Source organism: Falco peregrinus, chromosome 2 (genome assembly GCF_023634155.1).
Source record: "Falco peregrinus isolate bFalPer1 chromosome 2, bFalPer1.pri, whole genome shotgun sequence".
NCBI classification, from domain to species: Eukaryota; Metazoa; Chordata; class Aves; order Falconiformes; family Falconidae; genus Falco; species Falco peregrinus.
This window is the reverse complement of record NC_073722.1, coordinates 24,693,380-24,720,276: the sequence shown is the minus strand read 5'-3', so window position 1 is coordinate 24,720,276 and position 26,897 is coordinate 24,693,380. Positions and strand designations below refer to the sequence as shown.

At 50.6% G+C, this 26,897-nt stretch overlaps 1 protein-coding gene across 1 annotated transcript; it reads left to right on the top strand.

The window, feature by feature from the left end:
- Positions 1-13,516: 13,516 nt before the first annotated feature.
- Positions 13,517-19,022, top strand: GC (GC vitamin D binding protein). Its single transcript, XM_005243228.3, has 12 exons — positions 13,517-13,640; positions 15,213-15,282; positions 15,724-15,856; positions 15,955-16,166; positions 16,595-16,727; positions 16,872-16,966; positions 17,265-17,394; positions 17,545-17,747; positions 17,967-18,099; positions 18,207-18,304; positions 18,566-18,698; positions 18,790-19,022. The coding sequence occupies exons 1-12, from the start codon at positions 13,532-13,534 to the stop codon at positions 18,850-18,852; spliced, it is 1,512 nt and encodes a 503-aa protein (XP_005243285.2). The 5' UTR covers positions 13,517-13,531; the 3' UTR covers positions 18,853-19,022.
- Positions 19,023-26,897: the final 7,875 nt, after the last annotated feature.

Sequence of the window (26,897 nt, the reverse complement as noted above, 5' to 3'; positions counted from 1 at the left end):
GGGAGTGGGGTGGGAACTGGAGGGTCTTCAAGGTCCCTTCCAGCCCAAACTATTCTGTCATTCTATGATTGGTTAATATCAAATAACTCCTCTGAAGACAAAGTCTATTTATTTTCCTCAGAAAGGCACATACAAATTGTTATTGAACCACACTACAATTGCACAAGCCAATTCCAAGTACAGTTCACAAACACAGGTTACAGCCTCACCATTACACCATGTCACTAAGTCATTAAAACATACAATCATGCGGGATTTCTTGATAGCCAGCTGTTACATGCATTGATCTTCTGCACATAAAGCCCCAGAGCCATCATTACTTTACAGATGTGGAGGACAGGAAACATGCTTAGTTATATGCATCTCCTGGGTGCAATACTTTAACAAGCAGGGAGTAAAGGAAAACTTTTCAGCACTAGTTAGTAATGGCAGTATTTTAGTATATCCATTAACGGTTTTCTCTGACTCTACCTGGTAAAAGCATACCTAAACTAGCAACTGTGCTCTCCCAAAACAGAGTTACATACCCACATATTTCACTGGTGCCTGAAAGAGCACCAAGCATGTGAACAACCCAAGCCTTCAACTCCAGGGAACGTTAATCCCTGCACTCAGTTTTTGCACCCATACCTTCCTCCTCCAAACAGCCGGTACAAGCATGGGAACTGGCACAGCTTCTGCCACCGGCTGACCCAGTCCAGGAGCCATACCCACTTTGTGCCAAAAGGCAGAGCTGAAACAGCAGGCATGGCATAGCAGTAGAAGATTTGTGTGGCTGCAGTCCTTAGGCCAGCAAGCCTGAATCAGCCTGTGCCTGTATAACTCACACTGGGCCCTCACCTCTGCAGAAGCTGTTTGCTAACCCAGGAGGCACAATCATTTCACAAGTCAGCTTAGCAAACTGTTTCTGCTATTGTCCTTGTTTTATCACCTTTGCTCCTTCCCATGCCTCCAAGTGTCAGGAGGAAAGCTGCACATTAATACCTGTATCATTTAATCTCACCTAGACGTAACCATCATCGCACCTGTTATGCTGCCGTGTATCACTATCATTCAGCAAGTCCTAATGCTGAAGGCTGCACTGCACTGGTGCCTTGGAGAGGATTAATTAAGGCATCTAGGACAGCTGCAGTAAACACCCTCCACCCCTCTCCAGGTAGCCTTTGCTCTATTAAACAAAGTTTGCTTTTTCATGAGAGCTGGTTCATCTTTTCCCTCTTATACTTTACTTTGAACTTTCCAGTGCTACACTTGCAACGCTCCTTTTGGCAAGTAGAACTTCACAAACTGCCCAAAGGCTTTGTATCCATTTTTCCTTTCTAAGCAAGCTGGACTTTACCATCCTTTCAGAAAGGGAAATATATTGTTTTGAGCACTATGGTCTGTTATGCCAGCTCAGCATATCTAAACTCAGCTTAGAAAAGGTTTACTAAGTTGTCTTTCTGAAGCCACAACATCCCTGGCTTTGCTTTTCCATTAAATATTTTGCTACCTATGCAGCTAAGGCCCTTTCAGTGCTCTGAAAGAGTCAGCCGGGGAATCAGAAACAATCAACCTGTCAGTGGGGGCTGTCTGCGCAACATGAAGAGGATTACAAGCCTGTCACTTCACACTTGGCTTCTGACAGCAGGTCAAACTGCTGGAGATTCATTGTTTAAGTGAACGTCAGGCAGACCAGCAGCATCGCTTCAGCACAGCCATGGACAGATCTGTTGCAGATTGCCTTGTGGAGATTACAGAGCTGAGAAATTGCTTCTGTGCCAAACACATTATAAACCCTGCATCCACCAGCGAACTGTCATTGCAGGAAGAAATGCTCGTTTTAGGACCACAAGTAATCTATAAGATATCACTGGATTTGAATCTACAGTACAAGTTGTAAGCACCAGTTAAAAATATATCACCTTATAGGTAAATTAAGGGCACCTAGTCATCCAACAGCAGCTCAAAAGTACTGATTACACACCTCACCAAAACTGCGTTCAAAGAAATACTAACGTCTTCAGAAGCAATTAATTTTTGTATTTGTTTTTTTTAATTAAAACCCCAAGAAAGCTTTTCAGACCCATTGGAAAAGTTCATCCTATTTTTTTGGCAAAATTCTGAGACTTGTTTCCAGCATCCTGACATTCATTTCTTAACTTGCACATAGCTGCTAGCATTAGAGCTATCTCTAGAAACAAATAGAAGCAGGTTGTCTGCAAGTTCTCATTTCATAGTTCTTGTGGACATTAGTATAACATACAACTCAAAGTATGCATTTTTAAGTTCAAATTTCATGCCTACAGAGGAAAGATTAGGTACGATAATACCAAAAGCTAAATGCCAAAAGAGGGCCAGAGCCAACCACTGCTTGACACTATATGCCAAGTACAAAGTGGATAAGAAGCAAGCTCCTATGCTCATCTAGACAGAAAATTAAAGAATCCTGTAAGCACTAAGCCACCCCAGGGTAAACGTTAACCTTTGAGTGAACAGCCTTGTACCAGCAACTTACACAGCATGCCTGTGACTGGAAAGACAACACACAGGCATTAGCTGCTTGTTCAGGGCTGTTTGTGCTAGTCAGAGCATCACCAGGATCACCCAGGGACATCAGTGAGCCCGAGAAGGCCAGGGAGCCCACATGTGAGCTACGGGTAGTGCAGGGTACCATCTTTCCTGCCAAAGCCAGGCAAACTGTGGGGGAACTAACTAAATAGCTACACAGAAGTTACTTTTCACCCCTTCCGCCACTGCTAAGCTTGCCCTTCAACCACCCCTCTGGGTTCTGACCTCATAGACTTAAATTGGGAAACGGGTCACCCCAAACTATTATCGGCCTTTAATCTTTTACCAGAAAAATCAGCATAGGCAGCATCTTCCCCTTCTCTCTCTGCAGACATTTAAGTCATGCCTTGCTCCTCAGCTGTCTTCCAGCCCCACCACACAAAAACACATCATAAAAGGCAATATATCGGATGTTTTTCCTGGTTCTCTTTGAAACTCCTGAAGTTGTTTTTCCAAGCTCTCAAATGTCCTGTTCTTTGACTATTTGAGTTATTTATAGTCCCAGGGTTTATAGTGTTGCCCTGTGCCCCTTCCTTACCAGCCCCGTACTCTACACTGGTTCATGCCCCTGCTATCACACTATCCTTGCCTTGTACACCGTAGCATTAGTAAGTACCAAAACATTTGACTGCAACCTAAATCAAAATGTTACATTTAAGCTATAGAATGTTAAAACCCAAGTTCAGATTTGGCAATAGCACCCAGTCATTAGAAAATGCTGTAATTTCTTTTGCTTGTTGCAGGTGTGCTGAGAACAGCTCCACAGATCAAGACAAGTTGGAAAAGTGATACATGTCAGCCCTGAAGCCTTGCAAAGTCTGTACTGGGTCAGCAGTCTCTTGCTAACCATGGCAATGGACTATCTTTCTTAGCACTAAGTCAAGCAAGCACTCTAAAAGGCTGTTGATCTAGAGCACTGAAATTCTCGCAGCTACCTCCACCTTCTTGCCTGGGCAACACTCTTTCCAGCTGCCTGCACCCTTACTGCTTATCGCCTTCAAAATAAAAAAAAAATAAAAATCAAGTTTCACCTGGATTGCCCTGGTTCTATGCAGCTCCCATAGTTCAGCTAGTGGATGAGTGGTATCAGCACCAGGAGCAAGTGACACTATCAGGACCGTGGGGCTCACACCAGTGCTGAGGTACCTCTGTCTTGCACTGCACATAGCCCTTTCAAGTAGGCGCACTGTTCCACTAAAAGGAAACAAAGCAACAAACAAATTCAGAAGTAGGAAGAGACATCGGAAGTACGGACTCTTGACCCTAGATGGTACTACTGCAGGGTATGAAGTGGAAGAGAAGTTTGCAATGATACCTTCCTTGTCCTCTGTAAGGTGCCAGCTACAAGGGAGCTGCAGACCCAACCCAACATCCCAGGGCATGATTGCGTTCCCTGATCTGATCGGTGAGCTCCTGGGTAAAGCACGACCTGCTTTAATGCAACAGCCAGCAAACCAAGACCCAGAGACGGAGCCCAAGTGCCAGACTGAAACTACAGGGCACAGCTCAAAGGACATGCTACATGCCTGCTAGCTGCACGCATGCTGGGACAACCACAGCACCAGCAGCCACCGAGCTTCTCACGGTCTTGCTGCTGCACGGGCCTGTGGCCAGGTAGGGCTCAAACCTCCACGCATCACAGCAAGCCTTGGTTTTGGCCCAGCTGCTCATTTCCAGTCACGACTAAACATCCAAATGTCTTCCACCCACTACTCCTCTGCCCTAAGGCACTGTATGTATACTACAGACACGTTGCCACGTATGGGTTAAACAGCCATAAAGCCATAACGTCAATACCAAATTTGTCTGCCCACCAAGTTCTATACCAAGAACATCCTGAATAGGAGGAACATTTCTCCCACTCTCCAAACACTGAGACCTCCTCACTGCAGCATCTAGTTCAAGTAACACAAACTTAGTCCTGGGCTGTGAAACAAGGGATTGACAAACACCTAAAAATCATCCCTGCCTCCAGGGTACGCAGGCTTGGGAAAAAGCCCTTCCCACTATGCTCCTTGTATATTCCCCCCCACCACTTGTCTCTGCTGCCATGTTTGGAGGGGTTTATCTCAAGCTGTATTTAATTTCTGTTCAGTGCAGACACCTGGTGGCCAAGGTGGCGATGGCAAGTGCTGGTCAGGCCAGGAGTGACCAGCACATCAGTGTTTGCTGCCTGCTTCAGAAGCAGACGGTGCAGTATGCCCACTCACCCCAGCTAGGCGTGCCAAGCCTTCTCCCCTTACAAATGGCAGCTGGTGGTAGAAAAAGATTTAGGCAGGGACGATGTGTTGCCTTAATCTTTCTCCCTCTACCTCAGCTTATTTCTTCCCTTCCTCTAGCTTCAGGGACTTGCTGGTCCTGGATCTTCAGTAGATTAAGAGGTACTTCTGTAAAGGAATAGCAAGCCCAGGAGAAAACAGGCTGGGACTTTACCTGCATGTTGAAGAGCACATCCCCAAGCAACATTAGCTTTGTAGATGCTCTATATTGCAATTAAAAGCCTGAATCAATCCTGCACGGCAAAGCGAAGCAGTTTTTAACTCCTCTCTCCAGGCAAGAGAAATGAGCTGACAGTAGATACCGTTTCCAGCTGACCTGGCCCTCACCAGCAGCTGCAGTCCCTGAAAGAAGTACATAACGCCTTACTCTATTAGTGTGAGGTACTGCAAGCCCTGCGGCACCAGGATTTGAAAACTACGTTTAGGTCAGCAAAAAAGCCTCTAGCTGGTGCAATTAACTGATTCAACTGGCAGATGCTGAAATTTTTCCAAGTGCATAAAAAAACTAAAGGAAAAGGTGCTGAGCACACTGGAGTCAGAGGTACTTCAGGCACAGGTTACTTAAATTACTTGGAAACTGTTTTCAGTCTGGCTTTTGACTGCTGCCTCCCCATCACTTGGCGCTTTCCAGAAGAGCTATCATTGCTGGCTAGGTCAGGAAGGAGGGAAGGGCTATCAGACTCTGCTTGGAACCCCTAGTCTCACTTCCAGTGAGCAATGACACTTGCAGTGCCTGCAGCAATCACCTGAATTCATGTCACTCCACAGATTGTTCTGTGAGACATCTACTGAATGACCTAGCCACATCAGACAATCATGGAAAGCTCTAATAAACACACATCAGCATTAGCCTTAGTACTTAGGACATAACTGAGATAATGCAGAGAGTAGAAAAAATACAAAATTATACCATTTATCTTGCTAAGTGGTTTTCAAGTGGTACATTAACACTACTTCATTGCAATCTTGAGAGCTTCAAGGAAAAAAAAACAACAAAAACTACTAAACTACCAAGATGTCAATTTTATTATACTTCTGTTATAGAACTACTCCCAAGCAGGTTTTCTGTGGTAATCTTAAATACATGTGTGTTTCAGAACCCTCACACTTCTAAAGCAGTCACTTAAGGAGATTAAATTCACCAGACGCTTTGGTTTGCCAGTCTCTAATTTGTACTTTCAAAAGATTTAAGAACATTCTAAATCAGAATGAGGTTTCTTGGTGACAGAACAGCGTTAGATGAGGAAAACCAAGAGACTTTCCATAAAGTTTTTACCACAGACTATCCATTCCCATCACTATCATCTTTAGTATCATATTTTATTTTTTTTAAAAAAAAGATACTGACTTTGTTTTCAAGTGTTTACATCAGTCAAGGCACTGCTCCTTTGACTGCTGTTACCAGAAAGAAATCACAAGTTGATTTATACCACCTACAAATAGGTAAGACTTAAAGATGTCAGCTAATCATAATGCTATTGATTTTTTTTCTGTTAGAGCAGTTTTCCTTTATCTATCTTTTTTATTCTTATTTCCATCCATAAAAAGGAGTCTAAACTCAAAAACATGCAAGTGTCCTCCTTGAGCATACACACAAGACTGATGATAGCTCCTTTGATGGAAGCCAAGTTTCTGAACGCCTGCTGCAAACACAAAATCAAACAAGATGCAGGTTCCTAATTTAAGGTAATCGAGGAGTGCATATCTCATTAAGGGAATTCATTTTAGACAGGTTTGTGTCACAGCACTACCAAAACTCACTGGCTGCAACAAGGCTTTTCCTGCCCCATACCAGGTTAACTTCCATAAACAGTTCCTGCACCTTGCCCTGGCACAAATCCCCCACAAGGTTTCAGCAGTTCATCTACTGTTGCTGTTTCTCCAGCCTCTTCAGGACTGTCCACCCTGCTTCTTGCCTCTGCTGCATCCGGGTTCTTTCTTCTCCGGGCTCCTCTTCCAGCCAGCCTCTCCTCATCCAGGCCCCCTGTTTCTCCCAGGACCTCTCCTTGTCTCTCCTATAACTGGGGCACCCTCTGCTTCTCCCAGATCTCTTTTCACCCAGTGCTCCTCTTCCATACCCCTTAGAGCTATTTAACTACTTAGCAGGAACCAGCCACAGCTGCACACCATCCATGCCAGCCGCGGAAGCCCCTGAAGCCAGCCCACAGCCGTATATTATCAATGTTAATTAACCTGCCTTCATTCCTCTATAATTCCTTTACAGGTTTGTGATAAACAGAAGGTATTACCTGGACAGGCCTGGGAAATCAACCTCTCTCCTTACCCTTGGAAGCACAACACCACGTGCCTCACGATTCTGCCTACACCGAGTCACAACGCTTTCCACACCGCAGGGACCATGAGCTTCCCTGAAACTGGTTCCCTGTGTGGCACAGCCTGCATTGCCCAGCTACACAGTGCAACACAACAATGTGTAAAAGAGTGAAATAAAGGAAATAAAGTGAAAATTCAAACAACCAAATGCGTCACTGATGCTACGCACAAAACATGTCTTACCTGACAGAAGAGAATAAGTAGCTCCTGGCCTTGTTGGTTTATTTTTCAGCTGCACTGCTTAGCAAGTGGGTAATGTACTCAGGCTCCCAGCCACCACCTGTTTGAGAAGCACCACATGAGACAAGTATCTGCAGACCAGTTTTACAGGTGTTTAGTTAGTCCACTGGGAGACAGACGGGACACTCTGCCTTGGTGCCGCACCTCCATTCTGAGATGCCTCCAAGCGGTTTAACCACAGCTGGCCCCACTGCCCATCTCCATGCCTGCCAGACAGCACTAACGCCACGTCAGCTGCACACCTGCAGCAGTTCAAGTTAGGCTCAGACCAAGCCCTGCCACTTCTTGCAGCATAGCTTATTTATGTTTCAGAACGTCAGTTCCAACTTTTTTAGGTATAACTTAAGTTTAACCTAAGAAGAATCGTCTGGCAATCATTACCCAAAAAATTCCAGTGCATCAACTTTGTCTATTACCTCAACAAGTTCAGTTAGGCTTTGGGTCAGAAAAAAACACACTTGTATCCAAGAACTGCCTCTAATTACCATTACCTGAATTATCCAGGTATTAGATAAACTTTCAAACAAAACACATAATCTTAACGGAATCATCTGGTCAAAGATTAGAAGCTCTAATATGAGCTTTGTAGAGCACGTGGATGAAACCAGTCACTAACCCACTCTTCTGCATCAGCGTCTGGTCCCACACTCGGGGAGGAGTTCAGACATCGACCCCAGAAAGCAAGGAACAACCTCTGTGTAGCACATGATATACAGAGGCTTTGACATTGCTCAGACAGGAGAAAGCCAGCTGCAAATGTTGTACCCCAACCCTTTGTTTTACTGCTTATCAGTATGAATCTGTGTTTACACGTACTTCTTGAAAAGATTTCCAGCTTAGAGGATTTGGGAAGCATCACTTCATCTCACCCTGCCTTCCAGCCAGCCGACTCAGACAAGCTTGGGGTAGCCACTGAAGCCAAAGATTCACTGGAACTCCTGGGTCAACAGGCAGAACAAGTGGGTAAAGGTACCAGGTGAGGTGGGTCAGGGCACCTGTTAGTGCCCTCAGCTCCCTGGCATGCTCCCAGGATTTTCTGCCTCCTGTGATGATAACCAGCAGTGCCAGCCTGCTGCACCAAGCCGTTCCACAACAGGCTATCGAGTGCCCTCTTCAAGGGCTCCTTTTGATAGAAAGCTTAGAAATGGTTATGGAAAACTTAAAATAATTAAAACTCTCAATGTATGTACAAAGAGGAGCTTCACAGTATGACTTTGCAAAGTAGGCCTGGTCCTGGGGCCCTTTGTACTGATAAGATGGACCTGGGATGCTCGTGTGCTGATAAGAGGACACTGGTATGGGATCTGTCCTGTTTTTTGGTTGCGAAGAAACTCGAGATAACGACTCCCACGACCACCACCAGGAGACAGTGTGCAAGCGCAAATGGGAGGAAACTTACGTTAATGACTTCTCGGTAGAGTAATTATCCTAACCCAACCGATTATCGGGGATTAATTGAATATGTATGAATGTATACTTTAAATCACACGTGCACAAAGAAGTTGGGGCAGCAGGTGCTTTTGGAATTATCCACCCTGTTGCTCGCCGGTGAATTAAACATACCTGCTTTATAACCTATCCTGCGTTATAAAGTTTAATCCTGCACGTCCCTTTCAAGAGAGGAGAGAGCCCACCCTGGTTTGAGGGGAAGAGGGCTCCTCAAAAAGCAGTTCTTCATGCCTCAAAGTACCCGCTGCTAAAGACATTTCACAGAGGACAACGATGAAACTGGCTGAGCAGGCACTTGAACTCAGTATCAACCCAGGGCTGCTCCCGCGCAGATCTGTGACAGCCAAAACCGAACCTGCTTTGACACCGGCAGCCCGCTTCTACCGGGCAGCACAGTGCACACACCAGCTACCAACTGACATCAACCCCCCACCATCTATACCAGCCATACATATATGTATATATATAACTATGTATAACTATACCGTACAGAAAGGCACCTGCTCCAAGGAGATGCTCCTACCAAGCACAGCAGCATTTTTACCGGCTGACGTAAGGACGTACCCCCCGAAGGGCACCCCCTCATTGAAGCTCAGCATTACACCTCACCAGCACTGCACAGCCTGCATCAGGCAATTAAACGTGCCCCGTGCAATTAACACAAGGTGAGGGCTGAACAAAGCATTTCGGAAACAGGCTGCCATCAGGGTGGTTCCAGAGCGCGCTCTTTATTTCAATAAATACAAGGTTTTGTACCTAAGTTCGGAATACAATTTTTTATAGGCGTTATTTTCAAACATTTGTATTTTTACATGTTTTTATAACAGCATTTAAACCAGCTTTAGCACTACACACGAATTCTGCTCCCGGTTGTATTACAGAATAAAACTCTGAAAAAACAAATAAAAATCTGAAACAACAGATTAAAAAAAAGAAGAAAAAAAGGAAAAAAAATACAAGAAAAAATAAAAAGGGCAAAAAGAAGAAAATGGAGAAAATAAAGGGGAAAAAAACCCCAGAAACAAACAAATAAAAAGGCGGGGGGGGAGGGGGGGGGGGGGGGCGGACAGGAAAAAGAGACAAAGAGAAAAGGGGAAAGAAAAAAAACGACCAAAAAGGGGGCGGGGGGGGGAACACGGACCTAATACAAGTCCCCGCGGGAGCCGCGGGGCGCAGCCGCTGCGGAGCCGCTGCCTCAGGCCCCAGCCCCCAGCCGGGGGTCCCGGCGCTGCCGTAGGCGCCCCCATCCCCCCATCCGAGCCCCGCGGTGCCCGGCCCGGCCCGGGGGATGACCCGCAGCCCGGGGGTCCCGCTTCCCCCCGGGGGAGGCCGCCGACCCCCCGCGGGGCGTCCGTGGGGCTGGGGGGGCGCCCGCCAAACCGTATCCGTATGGATCCCAGCCCCACCCACCCCCCCCCGAAACCCCAGACGCTGCTTTGTAGCAGAACAAGGTTCTCCCCTGCAGCCCTTTGCCTTTAATTGAAATAATCGCCCGTAATTGCAGCCTGTCTGGCTGAAGCACCCCCGGCGAACCGCTGCCGGGCCCTGGCGCAGATGGCGCCTGGCTTGCTGCGGCACAGCCCCGTCTAAGTGACCGACTGCTTTGGGGTGAATGCATGGCAGCGAGATGCCCCCCACTGCCAGGCGGGGGGACCTGGGCACCTCGCTCCTGTTGGCTGTCCCAAATCCGCTCTGCCCTCAGCCCAGAGGACCTGGTCTGGCGGGGGGACATCTGGTCTAAAGGGGGAACATCTGGCCTGGAGGGGAGCGGAGGCAGCGAGGCGGGGGGACCCTGCCTGCGGTGTGCGTGGGGCCTGGGCAGATCTGGGGTGCGGGGCGCAGTGGTTGGATTTCCATCCCTCCGGACCTGCTTCCCTGTCAGCAACGTGCTTCCCAGGCAGGACCACGAGGAGCACTTCAGCTAGATTTTTCTCCCTTTTCCAGGTGTGTCTTTGGACACTAGAAGAGGATATCTTGTTGAATTTTCATTCTTCAGGGGGTAAATGGGAAGCTTAGCTCCAAGGAGACCCCGCAGAGTTCTATGACGCTCCCAGCAGAACTCTGGGATGGGGCTGGGACAGGCATACCCTGGCACAGTTTGGCTGCCGAAACCTGGCTGCCAGGACCGACCCCTGGGCGCTCTCCGGCTCAGCCAACGTGCTCGTCGGTGCTGCTGCAGCCCCCACAAAGCCAGAGGCCCCAGCTCAGCAGCTGCAGGGGCAAGAATTCAACCCGATGCCATGCAACTCACCGAGGCACACTGGAGCTGAGCTTCCCAGGGTAACAGTGACATTTCCCCAGCAGCGCGGGATGCTGTTCATTCTCCTGTGTTTAACACCCCAGTGCAGGGGTTCACCGATGTTGCCCATGCTCATGGGATGGTTTCATGGGGATGGAGACCTGGAGACAGAGACCGGCACCAGTCACCAGCTGTCAGGCAGCCACAGTGCAGGATGCGCTCCGGGAAGCCCAGCCTGGCATCTTATTAATTATTACCCCTGATGAGGGCTGTTGTGCAAGCAATTCGAAGGGATGGGGAGGGCAGCCCAAACCTACCTCCAAAATCCTGCCCTAGTTGCTGTGTGGGGTGAGCGGGTGGGCACGACCTGAGCCGCTGCTGAGTGGGGATGGCTGGCAGGACCACCCTCCTGGCACATATACAACATTTCATTACATTAAGTAGGTGTTTATGTCTTCTCTTGGGTTTTTTCTGATGTGTTTCTCAATCTCGCTTGGATCCTCACACACACACACACACACACACACACACACCCAATTCTTCATTGACTTCACCTGCCAAAAGGATGAGACTGGAGAGAGCGGAAATCTTATGTATGGGGCATCTTATATATCCACATCTCCTGTAGCTGGGCATCGTATACACACACCTTATAGAAGCATCCGAGTGCAGGTGAGCACGCACACACACACACACACACACACACTCTTATTGCATTAGTGAGAGGCATCTTGCAGAACCCAGATCCTGTGGGATTCAGGCACAGCAGGATGATGCAGGCAGCTGCTCATCCCAGAGAAGCCAAATTTATGGGCAGCACGGGCAGGAGGCTGCCATCATGCCTGGGGGAGGAGAGCTGGCTTTTTCAGCCTAACACACCACCACTTCTCGTAATTTTTCACATCCTGCACCATGCATCACCCTGACTGCAGTAATTTTACAAACAGTTCTCCTCCACCTGGTTTAACCCATACCCAGGCTTTCGTCCCAAACAGGCTGACTGTGGCGATTAAACAGCAAGCTGCTGAGAAATTACAGCTTGACTCCTACAGGGTAGTCACAAAAGAGACCAAATACCTGTGTTCATACCCAAATAGCCCATTACCCAGGTTGCTTCTGCACAGTGTGATCAAACCCTCCTCTGATCTCTAATGGTTCTGAATCCTCCTGAGCATCCACTGTCTCTGGTTCTATCATATATAAAATGTATATATATTTTATATATATGTATATATATATAAACATTGTCACTGTACTGAAGAGCATCTCAGCTGGCACGTCCACCTGTGGGGGGCTGCTCAGAGGGGAAAAAGGACCTTTAGTTCCAGTAAAAGCAAGAAAACCCACTTCCACATGCATCTGGCTGTGCACACAGTCCTGGTCACCTCTGTCTAACCCCGAGCCACCTGTAGACCATAGCCACTGCAGGACTGTGCCAAGAAACAAACCCACCGCTACAGGATTTGGAGGGTGGCCCGAGACAAGCAGCAACCAGGTCAAATGCTACTTGTCCTAAACAGCAGCAAACTCTGTACACTTGCCTGGAAAAGGGGATATTTAAGATTTGGTTGCTCTAGTCACGACTGAGCTCTTAAAAAGCCCCAACACAGCACTGGTCTGTTCGCCCATGGGAAGCCACCTGAGAGAAGCTGGTTATTTCAGTAAACACCACTAACCCAGGGTGGGATTTGCTCGATAATTATTTTGCAGCAACCTTGGGCCATGATGCCTGCTGTCTGCCTTCCTAAGGCTGAATAAATAAGCTGCTCCTGACCCTGGTGGCTCTGCAGTCCCTCTGGCCCCATGCCCAGGCACCTTGCCAGTGCCACATACAGCACCCACTGCCCCTTCTACTGCAGCTCCTGGGGGTCTCCAGGGCTCCACTATCAGCCCAAGGAGGGGAAAAAGCAATGCATGCCTTTGGAAAGCAGCAAACCTTGGGGCACATGACACCTGGCCATTAGTTACTTTGGGTGGGAGTCACCCTGACCTAGCGCTGGTACAACATGGTCACGGAGGCGCAGGGCACTGCACCAGGTCACCATCACCTCACAGAGCAGTTGTCCCCACCTATCACCACCCTGGCAGAGTTTGGTGTGCTTGCACCCCAAAAGTGCAGGCTCCTTCCTTGCACGGGGCTGGGAGAACCATTTCTTGGCCCAACCCACATTGCTTTGCGTTCCTGGGATGTATGGAATGCTTTCCCCGGCACATCCTCTATTGTTCATGTTGCACCCACCATCCATCTCAGGCAGGAAGACCCTGCCTGAGGCTTCTACAGCAACGCATCCCCATTTTGCTGAGTTAATGATTAAAATCAGCCCGATTTTGGAGGTGCTGGCACCCAGACTATGGCAGGCAGGCCAAGGATGCTCACCCTCTGCCCCTCCACTGGGATTAATCATTCACCTGGCAATTGGCACTACATATAAACACTGGGATGGGTTTCCCAGCACTGCTTTTCGGCTGGAGGAGGGAAACCGGCTCCAACATGAGGGCAGCTCTCTCCCTGATGCTGCTTTTAGCCGCTGTGCGTGCCGAGCACCGAGGTAAGGGCATTTATCATGTGTCTGGGGCTTTGCTCTCCTGCAGGGATGAGGGATATGAGGCTGGGGTCCATCTGCTCTGGTGGTTTTCAGTGACCTCCCCTCTCCCCAACCCACAGCCAAATCACTGGGCAGGAATCAAAGGGAGGGAAGGGAAGGCATGGGATGATGCTTTGGTACCTGGGATACCCCTTTGGGGTGATGCTGGAGGAGCTGGGAGGGAAAGAGCCTGGGCTGGTGTCGGGGTCAGAGGAAGGAGGAGAGGACTGTGTCGCAGGGCCCAGCTTCTTCCCTTTGCAAGGGAAAACGAGATTTTCTGACCCCCTTCACAAGACCTTTTTGGTGTAACACCCACCCTTCGGATGGAAATGATGCTCTGTGCCACCCTTTGCTGCCTTCACAGCACTGCAGGGAATCACCCACCTGCCAAAACCAAGAAATGCAGTAAGTTGGCACTTGGAGCAGTGCTGGCAGCTTCTGTTCATGTGAGGAGAGAGACCTGCCTTTTACCATGGCTTCCCCTTTTTTCCTAGTGCTACCAACCCTGAAAAAGTGCCATCACTCTTCCTTCCCCACCCAAGTAATGTGACCTTCAATGTAACGGCACATAACCCCTCGGTTTTGTGGAAATGACCTTGCTTCACACTGTAACACCAGTAAATACTGGTATCAGTATTTACCCTGCCAGTACCAAAGTCTAACCAATGCAGTTTACAGCAAAAATCAATAGCATTTTTCCAAGGATGAAAGAGTCACTGGGGATGTCTTCACTGCTGGGTGCTTCTGACCTCCATGGTCCTGTCTCCAGAGCTCCCTGGCAGAAAAACCAACACCTCGCATTTCACACACCCAGAAACATCCATTCAGACAAGGAACGAACAGGCCTGATGTTTTGGCTGTTGCTTTCACAGCGGCCAAGGAGGGGGTTTGCCCCTGCCCCTTTTTTTGGCTGCGGAACTGGAGCAGCAGCCTGGGTACCAGAGGTGCTTCTCCAAGACCAGCAGCACAGCAGCTGCCTTTGCTGGTCTGCAGTGCCGTACCAACACCTTCCCAGGGGCAACCACCAAGTCTGACTTGAGAAAAGAAGCAACTGTGTAAAAAAATAACAATCCTCAAGCAAATAAAGCAAGAGCTCCACAGCCTTTGGACCATGTTTTGTGGTGGCATAGCATCCCCCACTCCCACACCACTGTTGCTGCCAGGGAAGGAAGGGGAAAGTAAGAGCAAAACAGGGGGTCAAGTAGGAACAGGATCCCCAAATGATCATTTTCCCTGGCAAGAAGCAAAAGATCTGAGTTATTTTCCTTAGGGGACTCAGGCAGAGCCATGCTGGTTTTAGGTTCTGCAAGGAGAAAGGTTTCTGGAAATGAGTGCTAACTGCCACCCAAAGAGAAGGGCATAGGAGGTGGTACTGCAGGGGAAAGCAAAACCAGCATTTTCCCAAACCCCAGCTCCAGCAGATGCAGGCTAACTGAATCCCGGCTCCCCGGCCACCCCAGGTACAGCGAGGGCTGTGCCCTAGCAAGCCAAGGCAGAAATCCTGCTCACAAATTCTCCTTTTTTCTGCACTGACAGGTAAAGCTTACGTCCGGGACAAAGTCTGCCAAGAGTTCAAGGCCCTGGGGAAGGAGGATTTCCGAACGCTGTAGGTACCTCCTGCCATATTTGCCCTGACAGGACACTCAGCACCTGATCCAAGATCAAAAAGTACTAAATAAAAATACTTTTAGAAAGGGGAAGATTTATTCATTCTCCACAAATGAGGACTCTGAATGCTCTTAACAGGAGAGAAGTTTGCTTCGTTGGTGAACTCCTCAAAACCAATTAGGTGCCTAAATAATCAGGAATTCAAACAGAGCTGGTGCGTGATCCCCTGGAGAGGGCAGCCCCCCGCCTGAGACCCACTCTGGGTCTTTCACAGTTGTTTTCCAAGGAATACGCTGCTATTACTTGCAGCGCCACAGCTGCTCCTCTCCAGCTGACGATGTTAAACCCCATTTTGGCAGAATTATGCTGCAATGTGATTTTTGTCATAAGAGAGAGAAACATACCCCTAGCTCATCCTCTCCTTGCTCCCTGCTCCCAGGACCATTATTGCCAATAGCAGGAAATTCTCCAACGCCACCTTCGAGGAGATCAGCCACCTCGTCCACGAAATCGTCTCCCTGGCTGAAACTTGCTGCACTGAAGGTGCTGACCCCTCCTGCTACGATGACGGGGTAAGGCTGGCCGAAACTTGGTGATGGACCCCAAAACCAGGGATGGTGGGGACAGTTTAGGATGGTTACCAGCATGTAACCTCCTCTCCCTCCCACAGTCCTCAGCTCTGTCAGCCAAATCCTGCAGCGCAGACTCGCCCTTCCCGTCTCACCCTGGCACGGCTGGCTGCTGCGCCCATGAGGGGCTGGAGCAGAAGCTGTGCCTGGCTGCCCTGCGGCACCCACCCCAGGACCTGCCCCGCTACCTCCAGCCCTCCAACGAAGAGATCTGCCAGGCCTTCAAGAAGGACCCTAAGGACTTTGCAGACAGGTAAGCCAGGCTGGGGATGGCACTCGGTCTCGCCGATAACAGCCAATTGAGCCAGTGTGCATGATGGCACTGGCTGACATCCAGGTGCCCACCAAGCGAGCATCTCCCAGTCTTGCCCCGCTGCCATCGCTGCTGGTGACTGTGGGGCTACCAGTGCATCAGAGTAAAACACTGGGGCGACCCGCATTTGCACAAGCCCCAGCAGCCGGATATTACCAAAGGGATGAGGAGTGCCACCGCCTGTGCAAGTGGCTGGAGAGGGGCCACCAGCCAGCTTGATGGCTTGGTGCAACAAGCTGGCAGCATGGGGTGGTACCTGGAGAGGGCTGCCATCTCCGGGCAGCCCTAACACCCCCAAACCCTCCATCTCCTGCACCTGAGTACCCGATCCCGGGGCACCGGCTCAACTCAGCCCACCTCTGCCACAGGTTTCTCCACGACTACGCCAGCAGCTACAGCCAAGCGCCCCTGCCCGTGCTCCTGGCCTCCACCAAGTCCTTCCTCTCCATGGTTTCCACCTGCTGCATCTCCCAGGCACCCACTGCCTGCTTCCTGAAGGAGGTGAGGCTCTTCGGACCACTGGGCTCAGCCCCGTCCTCGCTCCTCAGGGAGCTGGACGAGCACTGTGCTGATGGCCTGAGGAGAGGTGGCTGGGAAAGGCTTGCATTTCCCTCAGAGGACACCTCCATCTTCTTTTTATGGCAGAAACTGGAAAGGAAAACCATCTCCCTCCTCACCCTGATGTCAAACCGGGTTTGCTCCCGCTTCATGGCGTACGGGAAGGACAAACTCACCTTCAGGTAAAAGGGGAAAATGGCCTTTTCTTTCCTGGAGATCAGGCTGTGAGCGCATTCCTCTTTCAAGCTGCGGATCCTGTTCACAGGCAGCACTCACAAAGGCAGATGTTAATTACGTTGTAAAAAACAAGCGCGCTGTAGCATCCCGTGGAATGCCTGTAGCTGAGGCACAGGATGAGCCCCGTGGCTCCCCATCATGTCCCACCCACACCTCTATGCAGCAACCCCCCTGCTTGGAGCTGTTAATGGGGAGGGGGGAGCTGAGCTCCCTAAGCCCCTCGTACGCCTTGTGCACGCCCAGCTACCTCACCTCGCTTGCTCAGAAGATGCCCAGTGCTTCCTTCGAGGACATTTTCCCCCTGGCAGAAGATGCTGCTGAGGTGTTTTCCCAGTGCTGTGACTCGGTGGCTGAGGACTGCATGCAAAAGAAGGTAGGAGAACCAGGAGTCCACCTCAAAACCACCTCCTGAGTCACAGCAGGGGCTTAGGGCCTTGAACTCCGTTGTGGTGAGGGGGTCTGCAGCCTCACCAGCCCTGGCAGGAACCCAAGCCCCACACACTCTCTGCTCCCCTCTTTGCAGTTATCGGAGCACACAGCCAAAGTCTGCAGCATGCTGTCGGCCCAAGACGCAAGGTTTGCCAACTGCTGCAAGGGGAAAAACCTCATGCAAAACTATTTCTGCATCTTGGCCTTGCCACCGGCGCCTGCCCACAAAGTGCCAGACACGCAGAAGCCGTCGAACGAGCAGCTGTGCAGTGAGGATGGGCCTCGCCATGTCAAGAGGTAAGTGGTACCCACAGCAGCTGAATTGCTGACCCTTCCTCCTCCCCTAGTCTTCATTATATGGTTTGATTATTATTAGGATAATGGGGGGAGCAGCCTCTCTTCCCTCAGGGGTATCACCCCCAGGAATTGCACAATGATGTGAAAAGCAGCCCCCATCCCACGCTGAGCAGCACCAGCAATAAAAACTCTTACAGCTGCTTGTTTTCCCTGCTCCAGGTACCTGTTCGAGCTGGTGCAGGAGTATCCCAGCATCCCCGATGCCTTCTTCGGCAAGATATATGATGCCTCCAAAAAAGTCAGGGGGGAGTGCTGCTCTGCCAAGGACTCCGCTGCCTGCCTGGACAGCAAGGTGAGAGGCAGGGATGGCTGCGCTGGCTCCCCTCCCTTGCTGCCCTGCATCCCTCAAACCCCCAGAGGCTTTTCCCAGCCTGCTTACAGCCATCCTCTGCTACCCAGCGCCAGCAGATGGGAGAAGAGCTGCCCCCCTTCCTGGAAAAGGCCAACCAGCTCTGCGGGCAGTACAACAAGTTAAATTTCCTTGATTTCAAGAAGAGGTAACCTTTTCTCCCTCTCCCTCAAAACTGGATCAGTGGATGCAATCAAAATCTGGCCAAAATTTTGAGGATGGGTGAATGGAGCTGGTAGTTTTGAGCCTAAACAGCAGCAAAATACAGGGAAGCACATAACACAACCCTTGCAGGGGGTCCAGCCCCATTCCTTCTGCCACCTGCATGTGCTTCCCTTCCCTGAAAATGCCATAGAGGTATTCAATGCCTCCAGCTCTCTGCTAAAACCCGTCGGTCCCTACCTGGCAGGCTGCGGGAAAGCCTGACACAGACGATGCCAGAGGCCAGCCCCGAGCTGCTGGGTCAGCTGGTGGAGCAGCAAGCCGACTTCGCCTCCACCTGCTGCCCCCCCAACTCACCCCCTCTCTACTGTGCCTCCAAGGTAAAGCCACGGCCCCCTCACCCACCCCATGCCATGCTGGCGGTCAGCCTCCACACCTGGGGCTGCCCCTCTGCTTTTCCCCCTTTTGCAGGTGAGCTCGGAGCTGGAAGCAGCATGCAAGGGGGGCTCCTGCCTGCTGGGCTCTGCACCCTGAGGTGAGCGGCTGGGGTGGGGGTCTGGTAGGCCGGCATTGGGGACTGCTCCTCCAGTCACACATGGATGGAACAGGGAATTGCAGGACCACCGAGCCCCCAGCTCCCTGTCCACCCACCGGCAATACCACTGATGTATTCCTGTGGCTGCAATAAAGACTGTAAAAAGTTCCCTCCCTGCTGCTGGAAAGGCTTTCTGCATCCCCGGGGCGGTGGGGAGGGCTGGAAATGGGCATGGCCCTGGCTCTGCAGGTAGGAGGAGGTCCCTGCTCTAGTCCTGGGAGCTAATGATCTAAAAAAATTAAGCAAAACCACCAAAGACATTCATCAAGTGCTCCAGAAGATGGCTCTCTGCCTGTCACCCAAGATGGGGCCTCTGGGCACCCCGGCAGCCCCAACACCCCCATTCCGTACCCCAGACCCACTCCTCTGCCCGTATGAGCCCCTCCAACCCCCCTGCCTGCCAAGCTGAGCCCTGCCAAGTACTGGCACTGTTTGGGGGGTGCTGCAGGCAAAGCAGCCCCGCGTTGGGAGGCAGGAGGATGGTAAATCCAGCTGGGAAAATGAACGGAAAATACCCTAAGCCCTAACTGGTCAGCTTTTTGCGGGAGAACAAAATCTAAATATATGAAGGAAGGCAGATAATGATACCTCCATGCACAGAGCTGTGCCGTGCAAAGGAACCAGCAAATTAAAACAGCCTATGCTGTAGTGATAAAACATGGATGAACCACGGTGATGGAACAAGGAAAGCAATAAATGAAATAAAGTGATGCGAACAGAGCAATGGCCTTACCAGTGGGGCAGAGGGACTCCATCTGAAAAGGGAAAACTCTGCAAGGGACAGAGGATTAATGGGAAGAATTGGGGGAAATTAATTTAAAGCTAATTGAGGCCCCAGAGTAACTACTTTGCGGACAGTGTTAGGAGTCAACAGTTGCCACACTCACCAGACCCGACCTTCAGTGAAAACGAGAAGAAACCTCGCTTCACAGCAGTTCCTCTCTGTACCCGAGAGCATCAGCAGCCCCCAGATCCCATTCGGTTTTCCCATGACGTGAGAAACGAGGTGGATTTGGGTGGCACAGTGCAGGGATTGTGCCCTGGGCTGCAGGTTGGTCCCTGCCAGAGCCTCTCTGGCAGTTGCAATGCTGACAGCCTCATCCCCAGAAAGGTGGGGAGATCGGCAAAGACCATCCTCCTCCCTCCCCACCCAGGAGCCTGCAGCGAGTGCTCACGGAGCTCCAGAGCTGCTATTGTCGTTGCTTAAACCGTCTCCTAGCAAATACATCACCTGGGCCCCCACCTTTGCCTGCGGTTATCCTTGCTGGCAAAGTTACCTATGGACCCTGCAAACCCCATGCTCTGGGGTCACCAAGCCCACCCAAAGCATGCTAGAAATAGAGCGGGGCCAGGCTTGAATGCTGTCTGTGTTTTTACCCAGGCAGGGCTGGCAGCCTGTGCTGGGGACAGGCAGTGCTACTGCACCCATTGCTGGCACCTGCCCATGGGCAAGCACTGAGCTTGACCTTGCCCAGCTCCCAAACCATGGCAGCAGTGGCAGCATCTCCATGGGGGCACGAGGGGGAAGGAGCCTCACCCCACAGAGGCTGCATGGGGTGGCAAGATGTTATTTTTGGGGACAGAACTGGAAATAATGACTTGCTTTTTTTTTTTTTTTTTTTGTGTGTGTGTGTGTGTAAGGCACATGTTACTGGGCAAGATAAACACCTTTTTTTTTTCCCTGCATCAGCACCCAGACGCTGAACATGCTCTCAAATTGTGGTAGCATGCGGCAGTTCTCACAACCCAGGACTGGACCCTGTTGCATTGTAGCAGCAAGAACACAGACACCAAGGCACCTGTTCCACCCACCCACCACCATGTTACATCATGCTTTCAGCATTTATTTTCCAGAATAATTAACAGTTGTTTTTTTCTCCTTTCATGTTGGGGTGAGACACCCACATCTCACTCATGTACTTGGCATTGCCAGCAATTTCTCTCACCTCCCCAGTACATCAATAAGTATGCGGATGTGTTTCCATTTCATCTTCCCACTCCGGGTGGTACCCACGGCAGCAGCTCTGGGCACCAACCATGGTCAATGCCGCACAGCTGGGTCCTGGCAGACAGGGCTCTACCCCACCGCTCCTGGAAAGCACTTTAGTCTCCATCAGGCACCAGGTATTAATGACCAGCCTGAGCTTTTCTCCCTTCCAGCATCCCCTTCCATCCCATTCATCCAATTCCATCCCATTCATCCCATTCATCCCATCCATCAAATTCAGGATGCATGGGGTAAAGGCTAACAATTACAGCAAACTTCTGGGTTTCCAAGAAAAACTGGAGAAATACAATTAAGCAAGCCAAGAACAACTCCTTCTGCTGTGTGCCTGTTTCTAGGAAATGTGCTGATATATAAAAATAGAGCATAGAAAATAGCAGTGCTTATTATCAGTGCAGCTTTCTGGGCAAGATGCGCACACTCCAATACCCCAAGGGTGTTTCCTAATACTGAAAGCCTGGGCACGCTGGAGAGAGCAGAAAGCCAAGCCCAGTATTCTGCTCACTCTGGAGCAGCCTGCATCGCCCACCCCTTCACACCTGGAACAAAAGAAAGAAGAAGAAAAAAAAAAAAAGGAGAAGAAAAAATAAAGAAAAAAAAAAAGAAAGAGGAAGGAAAAAAGGGAAAAAAAGAAGAAAAAAAAAAGGAGAAGAAAAAATAAAGAAAAAAAAAAAAAGAAAGAGGAAGGAAAAAAGGGAAAAAAAGAAGAAAAAAATGAAAAAAAAAAAAAAAAACGAAAAGCAAGCCTGGGGTATCTCCTGGGACCATAAGCAGCCTCAACAGGCACAAAACACCAGGACAGAAACACCCCATCGCTGCTGGCATGGTGGCCAGGCAGGGCTTGTGGCCCCAGCTCCCCAGCCCTTGGTACAGAGCCTGCCTGCCCAAACCCACCCACGCCTGATGCATTTTCACTCTAAAAACACACGAGAAATGCTGCCTACCATGGCAGGAGGCTTTGGGCAGCAGCGTGCATGCTCTGCCCTCTGCATTTATTTACGGAGCGTGTTTATTAGCACTGATGTTTGGGCTCCATTCACTTGGAGAGCCCAATTCCACCACATCTTCCTCCCTGCTGACTAAGCAGGGAAGGGGGTCATGCTGAGCCATGAGAGAGATGGCATCCATTATTTAGGATTTTAGCAGCTCTGGGGACCTTCCCCACACACACTCCCCCTCTCCATCCCCACCCAGCACAATGGACATGTCCAATTTGCTTTGCACCAGAAGCTGCCCACGGTCACCGGGGGAGCTTACACCTTTTCGGATGGGGGAGCTTCATGTTGCGCCGCACCAGTGGAGAAAAAATAAAATGAAGCAATGCCCTGTGCCCCTACCCGGTCTGGGGAAAACAAACCCTTTGCCAGCAGCAGCCTGCACAGCACTGGTGAGGTGTCCCAGGAGGTGCCGGCACTGCACGAGGTGAATGCACCCCACCACAGCAAAGCCTCCGCTGCTGTCACTGTTTCTGTGGGGACCTTGGCAGGGGGTGGTGGAAACAACCCCAAAAATAATCAATTGCTGTTTCAAAAACCCCACCTAAACAATCTCTACCCAAACAACAAAACACAACCATCTTTTTATTAAAGATGGTCAAGTTCTGAGAAGGGCCAGGCCGGCAGGTACAGCAACACGGCTGATGCCACCCAGGAGCACTGACAAACACCCCGAGGGATTCTCACCCAGCCCTCCATCAGCAAGGCCAGAAACCATTTTCCTTCTCCACTCTTCATTGCCATGGGGCTTTTTGTTTGTTTTTTCTTTTAATTTTGTTTACTGGGTCTCTTTCCTCCCACCCTCAGGGCTACAAAGGACACGAGGCCCATTTGCCTCTTGCATTTTAATCTCAGCAGCTCTCTAAAGCCATTTCCAAAGATTGGAAAGAAGCAGCAAAGTCCCTGTTTTTTCAAAAAAACCCCATCCTTGCTGCTCAGAGCAACCTTTCCTGGCTGGTCTGTCAGCTCATCACCCAAATATCGGAGTGCCCGGCAAACCTCTGGCCACCGCCAGTGCCTTTATGCCAGGCAGCTTGCAAAGCCCTTGGCAGAGCACGCCCCAAGGTTGGAGCAGGGGATGCAACAAGGACAGATTAGCAAGAAACCAAACCCAAACCAAATACCTCTGCCAGGCAGATCCCATTCCCAGCCTCAGACACCTCCAGCTGTCAGCCAGGCTAATTGCATGGCTGGTAGGGCAATAACGAAGCAGAGGTGCATTGTAGGCACAGTGGCAGGGTGGGAGTAACATCACTAAAAGCTCCCAGCCAGGGAAAGTGGGCCTGCGAGGGGAAAAGCGTAGTGTCAATTGCTGAAGGCACTAAAACCCAGCGGCACCAAAGAAAACAGCTCCCAACATTTACGTTGCTGGTGGCCACAGCCCAGCTGGTGATGCTCAGGCTCCTGCAGAGGGGAAAGCGCATTTGGTGTTCATTAATTGACGTGTGGTAGGATGTTTTTTCCCTAAATTCGAGAAGAATCCTTCCAAGCTTGCCACAGCCAGCTGATGGTATCCCCCAGCCTTTTGGGGGAACGCAGGGTGTTTTCTGCCTTCCTGTCAGGCAACTAACATGTGGGCAAAGTGATTTGTTCCCAAAGAACAGGTTAATCCAGTACAGAAGTAAATACGCTGACCCACTTCTGTATAATTTTTTTAAAATTAATTACTAGATCCATAAAAGCATTTTAAAAAGGTTAAAACCATTAGTTTTATCTGCCTCCAAGACCTGTGGGACTGTTTGCCTTCCCAGTGACTCCACTCCCCAGCCATTCAGGCCAGAATTTACTCTTTCAGGCCAGCAGCATCCCTGCCACCAACTTCAACTACACGTAAATGGATTCACACTTGCTTTTAATGTTATTTTTCTTTCTTACTGCATACAGTGCTTTCCTGAAAGAAGCAGCAAGTGTTTTCCTCTTGGCTTAAAACCCCAAATGCTCACAGAGACAGGCTCAGCAAAAGTTTTTAGCCAGCTAGCAGGTGGTAAACGGCAATTTCTGAGGGAGGGAACCAGCTCACAGGTGATGCTCATGCCACCCAGCTCACACCCCAGGCTTCCAGCAGCTGCAAGGAATAAATAATTCATTTCCTCAGGGGATAATCCTAGTACCCTGGTGCGGAAGTAGCTGCCTGAATTAGAGTTCCAAAATGCCACAAAACACTTTCCATGCTGACAAAATGGATGAGATTCTGGGCAATATATGGCTTTTGGTCCCAGTTCAGGAGTGCAGAGCTTGGTGCTGCCTAAGCCAAGCCTGTCAGGTCAGGTACGGGAGAGGAGCAGCCAAGGGGAGGTAGCTTTGGGGACCTGTAGCTTGGACCAGCACCACCACCACCACATTGACAAGGCATGACCCATATTCCTTACTAAAGTCAGCTCAAAATACTCATATAAATATTTTAATGACTCCATCTCCTCCCATGGCAGGAAGGGATGGGGTTGCTGGAAGGGTTGGTGCCCCATTACAATTCTCCATCATGGGAGCGCTGGTGGAGCCAAAGAGGCGCCAATGGTTGTTGTTCCACAGCCCCACGTCCTCACCGATGGTTATTCCCAGTCAAGGAACAATGAGTGCAGAAAGCAAAGTTTGGTCATGATGAGTTCCAGCCCAGAAACGAGCGGTTTCTTGGAGAAGCCCAGCCCATGCAGGGCTCACCAGCTGTTTGCTGGTGGTAGAGTTGGGCAGGGAGATGCTGTGTTGCTGTGGGAGCTCCTGGTCACCCTCTGGATCTGGCCCCACAGCTGCTCCCCCTGAGGCGAGGGGCATCACCCAAAGCCCAGGGTCCCACTGCCCACCGAACGATGGGGCACCATAACAGAGCCCTCAAAGCCAGGGGGTTACATGCCTGAGCAATACAGGATGCCAAACATCTCAGCAAACGTCTCCTCTGGCTTGGTCTCACTCTGCCTAGCACAGATGGGCACTGTGCCCACCCCAGGAGAGCTGGGAAGGGCAAATTAAGCCCCAGTTCAACCCACTGGGGAGATAATCCTTGGTGTCCCAGCGCTGCCAAACCCTCTGGCTTCTCCCCAGCAAAAGGCCAGCCATACTGCCCACCTGCAGCAAGATTCCCCCCCATGCCTGGTGCTGCCCACCCACTCCGAGTTCTCCCCAGGGCATGGCAGGAGCAGGGACCCATGCACAGCCCTGGCGCTGGGCTGCCGGCACTCCCCATGCCTGCTCCCCACTAGTCGCACAGCGAAGACGTCTCCGTAACACACCTCTCCATGCCTGGGGAGGCTCTTTCTGTGGGCAGGTGCTTTGTCAGAGGAAGTGGCCCCGGGAAGAGGATGGTGCCACACAAACCCATGTCCCCAGGCCATCCATGGAGGTTGCACATCACCATGATGGCTCGTCCTGGTTTTGGCTGTGACGGAGTTACTTTTTCTTTTCGTAGCTGGTGCAGTGCTGTGGTTTGGATTTGGTGTGAGAACAATGTTGATAACACACTGATAGTTTTAGTTGTTGCAAAGTAATTTTTATACTAGGTCAAGGACTTTTAGTTTCTCGGGCTCTGCTAGCGAGAGGGCTGGAAGGGCACCGGGTATTGGGAGGGGACACAGCCAGGACAGGTGACCTGAACTAACCAAAGGGATATTCCATATCATTGAATGTTATACTGAGTGTATAAACTGGGGGAAGAAGAAGTAAGGGGCGACGTTTGGAGTGATGGCGTTTGTCTTCCCAAGTCCCCATCATGCGTGATGGAGCCCTGCTGTCCTGGGGATGGCTGAGCACCTGCTGGCTGATGGGAAGCGGTGAATGAATCCCTTGTTTTGCTTTGCTTGCGTGCGCGGCTTTTGCTTTACCTATTAAACTGTCTTTATCTCAAACCATGAGTTTTCTCACTGTTATCCTTCCAATTCTCTCCCCTGTCCCAACACAGAGGGAGGGGGCGAGCAGCTGCATGGGGCTGAGCTGCAGGCTGGGGTTAAACCACAACATGCTCCAGCCACTGCTTGAGCTGTACTGACCATTTCCTAAATGTTTCCAATGCAAAACCACAGGAGCTGGTGCTTTTGGAAGGGGAGATCTGTGCGAGGAGCACCCCAATACCATGGAGAGGCTGTGGGGCCAAACATGCGATGGCTCACAGCTTTAGCATCACAGCGTCGTGCAAAGGACGTGCATGCTGGAGAATGAGAAGAAGCCGTGTGGAAGGATGAAGCGATTGGGGCAGCCCCATGGAAGGCACAGCCCTGCTCCCAGCACAGCCCCATGGCTCTTGGGGACGCAAGAGCAGCCCCCAAACATGGACGCTGCAAGGGGAGGCTGATGGGGGCTCACCCCTTTCCCACCACAGCCCACTGAAGAATTAGCCAGAGCTTTCTCTAGTTGTTTTCATCACCAACAAAGAGCACAACCATGCTCTTTTGTTTCAATAGCATTGGCTGTCTTGAGCTGCCACCAGAAGGTATCCTTGTATACCCATGGCAGCCGGCGAGCACCCTTCCCTGCTGCCCCTGGAGCACATGTAACTAGGGGTACTGGTGAGCCCCGTGGGACCACGGTGGGCCAGACCCGTGCCTGCAATGGGGAAGGAGATCAATCCCACAGGCAGATCCTGAATGGCCATGAGCACGACCCCTGCCTGCACAGGGAGGAGGGCAGCGCATCCTTGCCTGAGGCCATTTCCGTAAAACAGCTTAACTTGTGCAGTATGTTTTCTAGAAAAGTCCCAAGTGATGCTTTTTAGGGGGTTTGATGCCCCAGCCCCATCTCCCACCACCACCCAGCACCAAGCCCCTGGCACCACCACGGTGATCATGATCCCTGGATTTGCAGTGTGAGGGAGCACATCCCTGTTACTGGCCCCGTTTTCCACAATCTTGTCTAATCTCAGGTTTGACTCGGGGTCCTGTGGCATCAAGTCCCTCGAGGCTCCTCTCCGCATCCCAAAAAGATCTTCAGTGGGGTGGGTGAGCCCTTGCTCCAAGACCGGGATCTTTGGGGAGCTCCCACCTCCACCAGAACCTTTCTA

Coding starts and splice junctions, on each gene's coding strand:
- GC (XM_005243228.3), top strand. CDS start 13,532: ATGGGTTTCCCAGCACTGCTTTTCGGCTGGAGGAGGGAAACCGGCTCC. Junction 16,967..17,264: donor AAGGACAAACTCACCTTCAG/GTAAAAGGGGAA, acceptor GTGCACGCCCAG/CTACCTCACCTCGCTTGCTC. Junction 18,100..18,206: donor CTGCCTGCCTGGACAGCAAG/GTGAGAGGCAGG, acceptor TCTGCTACCCAG/CGCCAGCAGATGGGAGAAGA.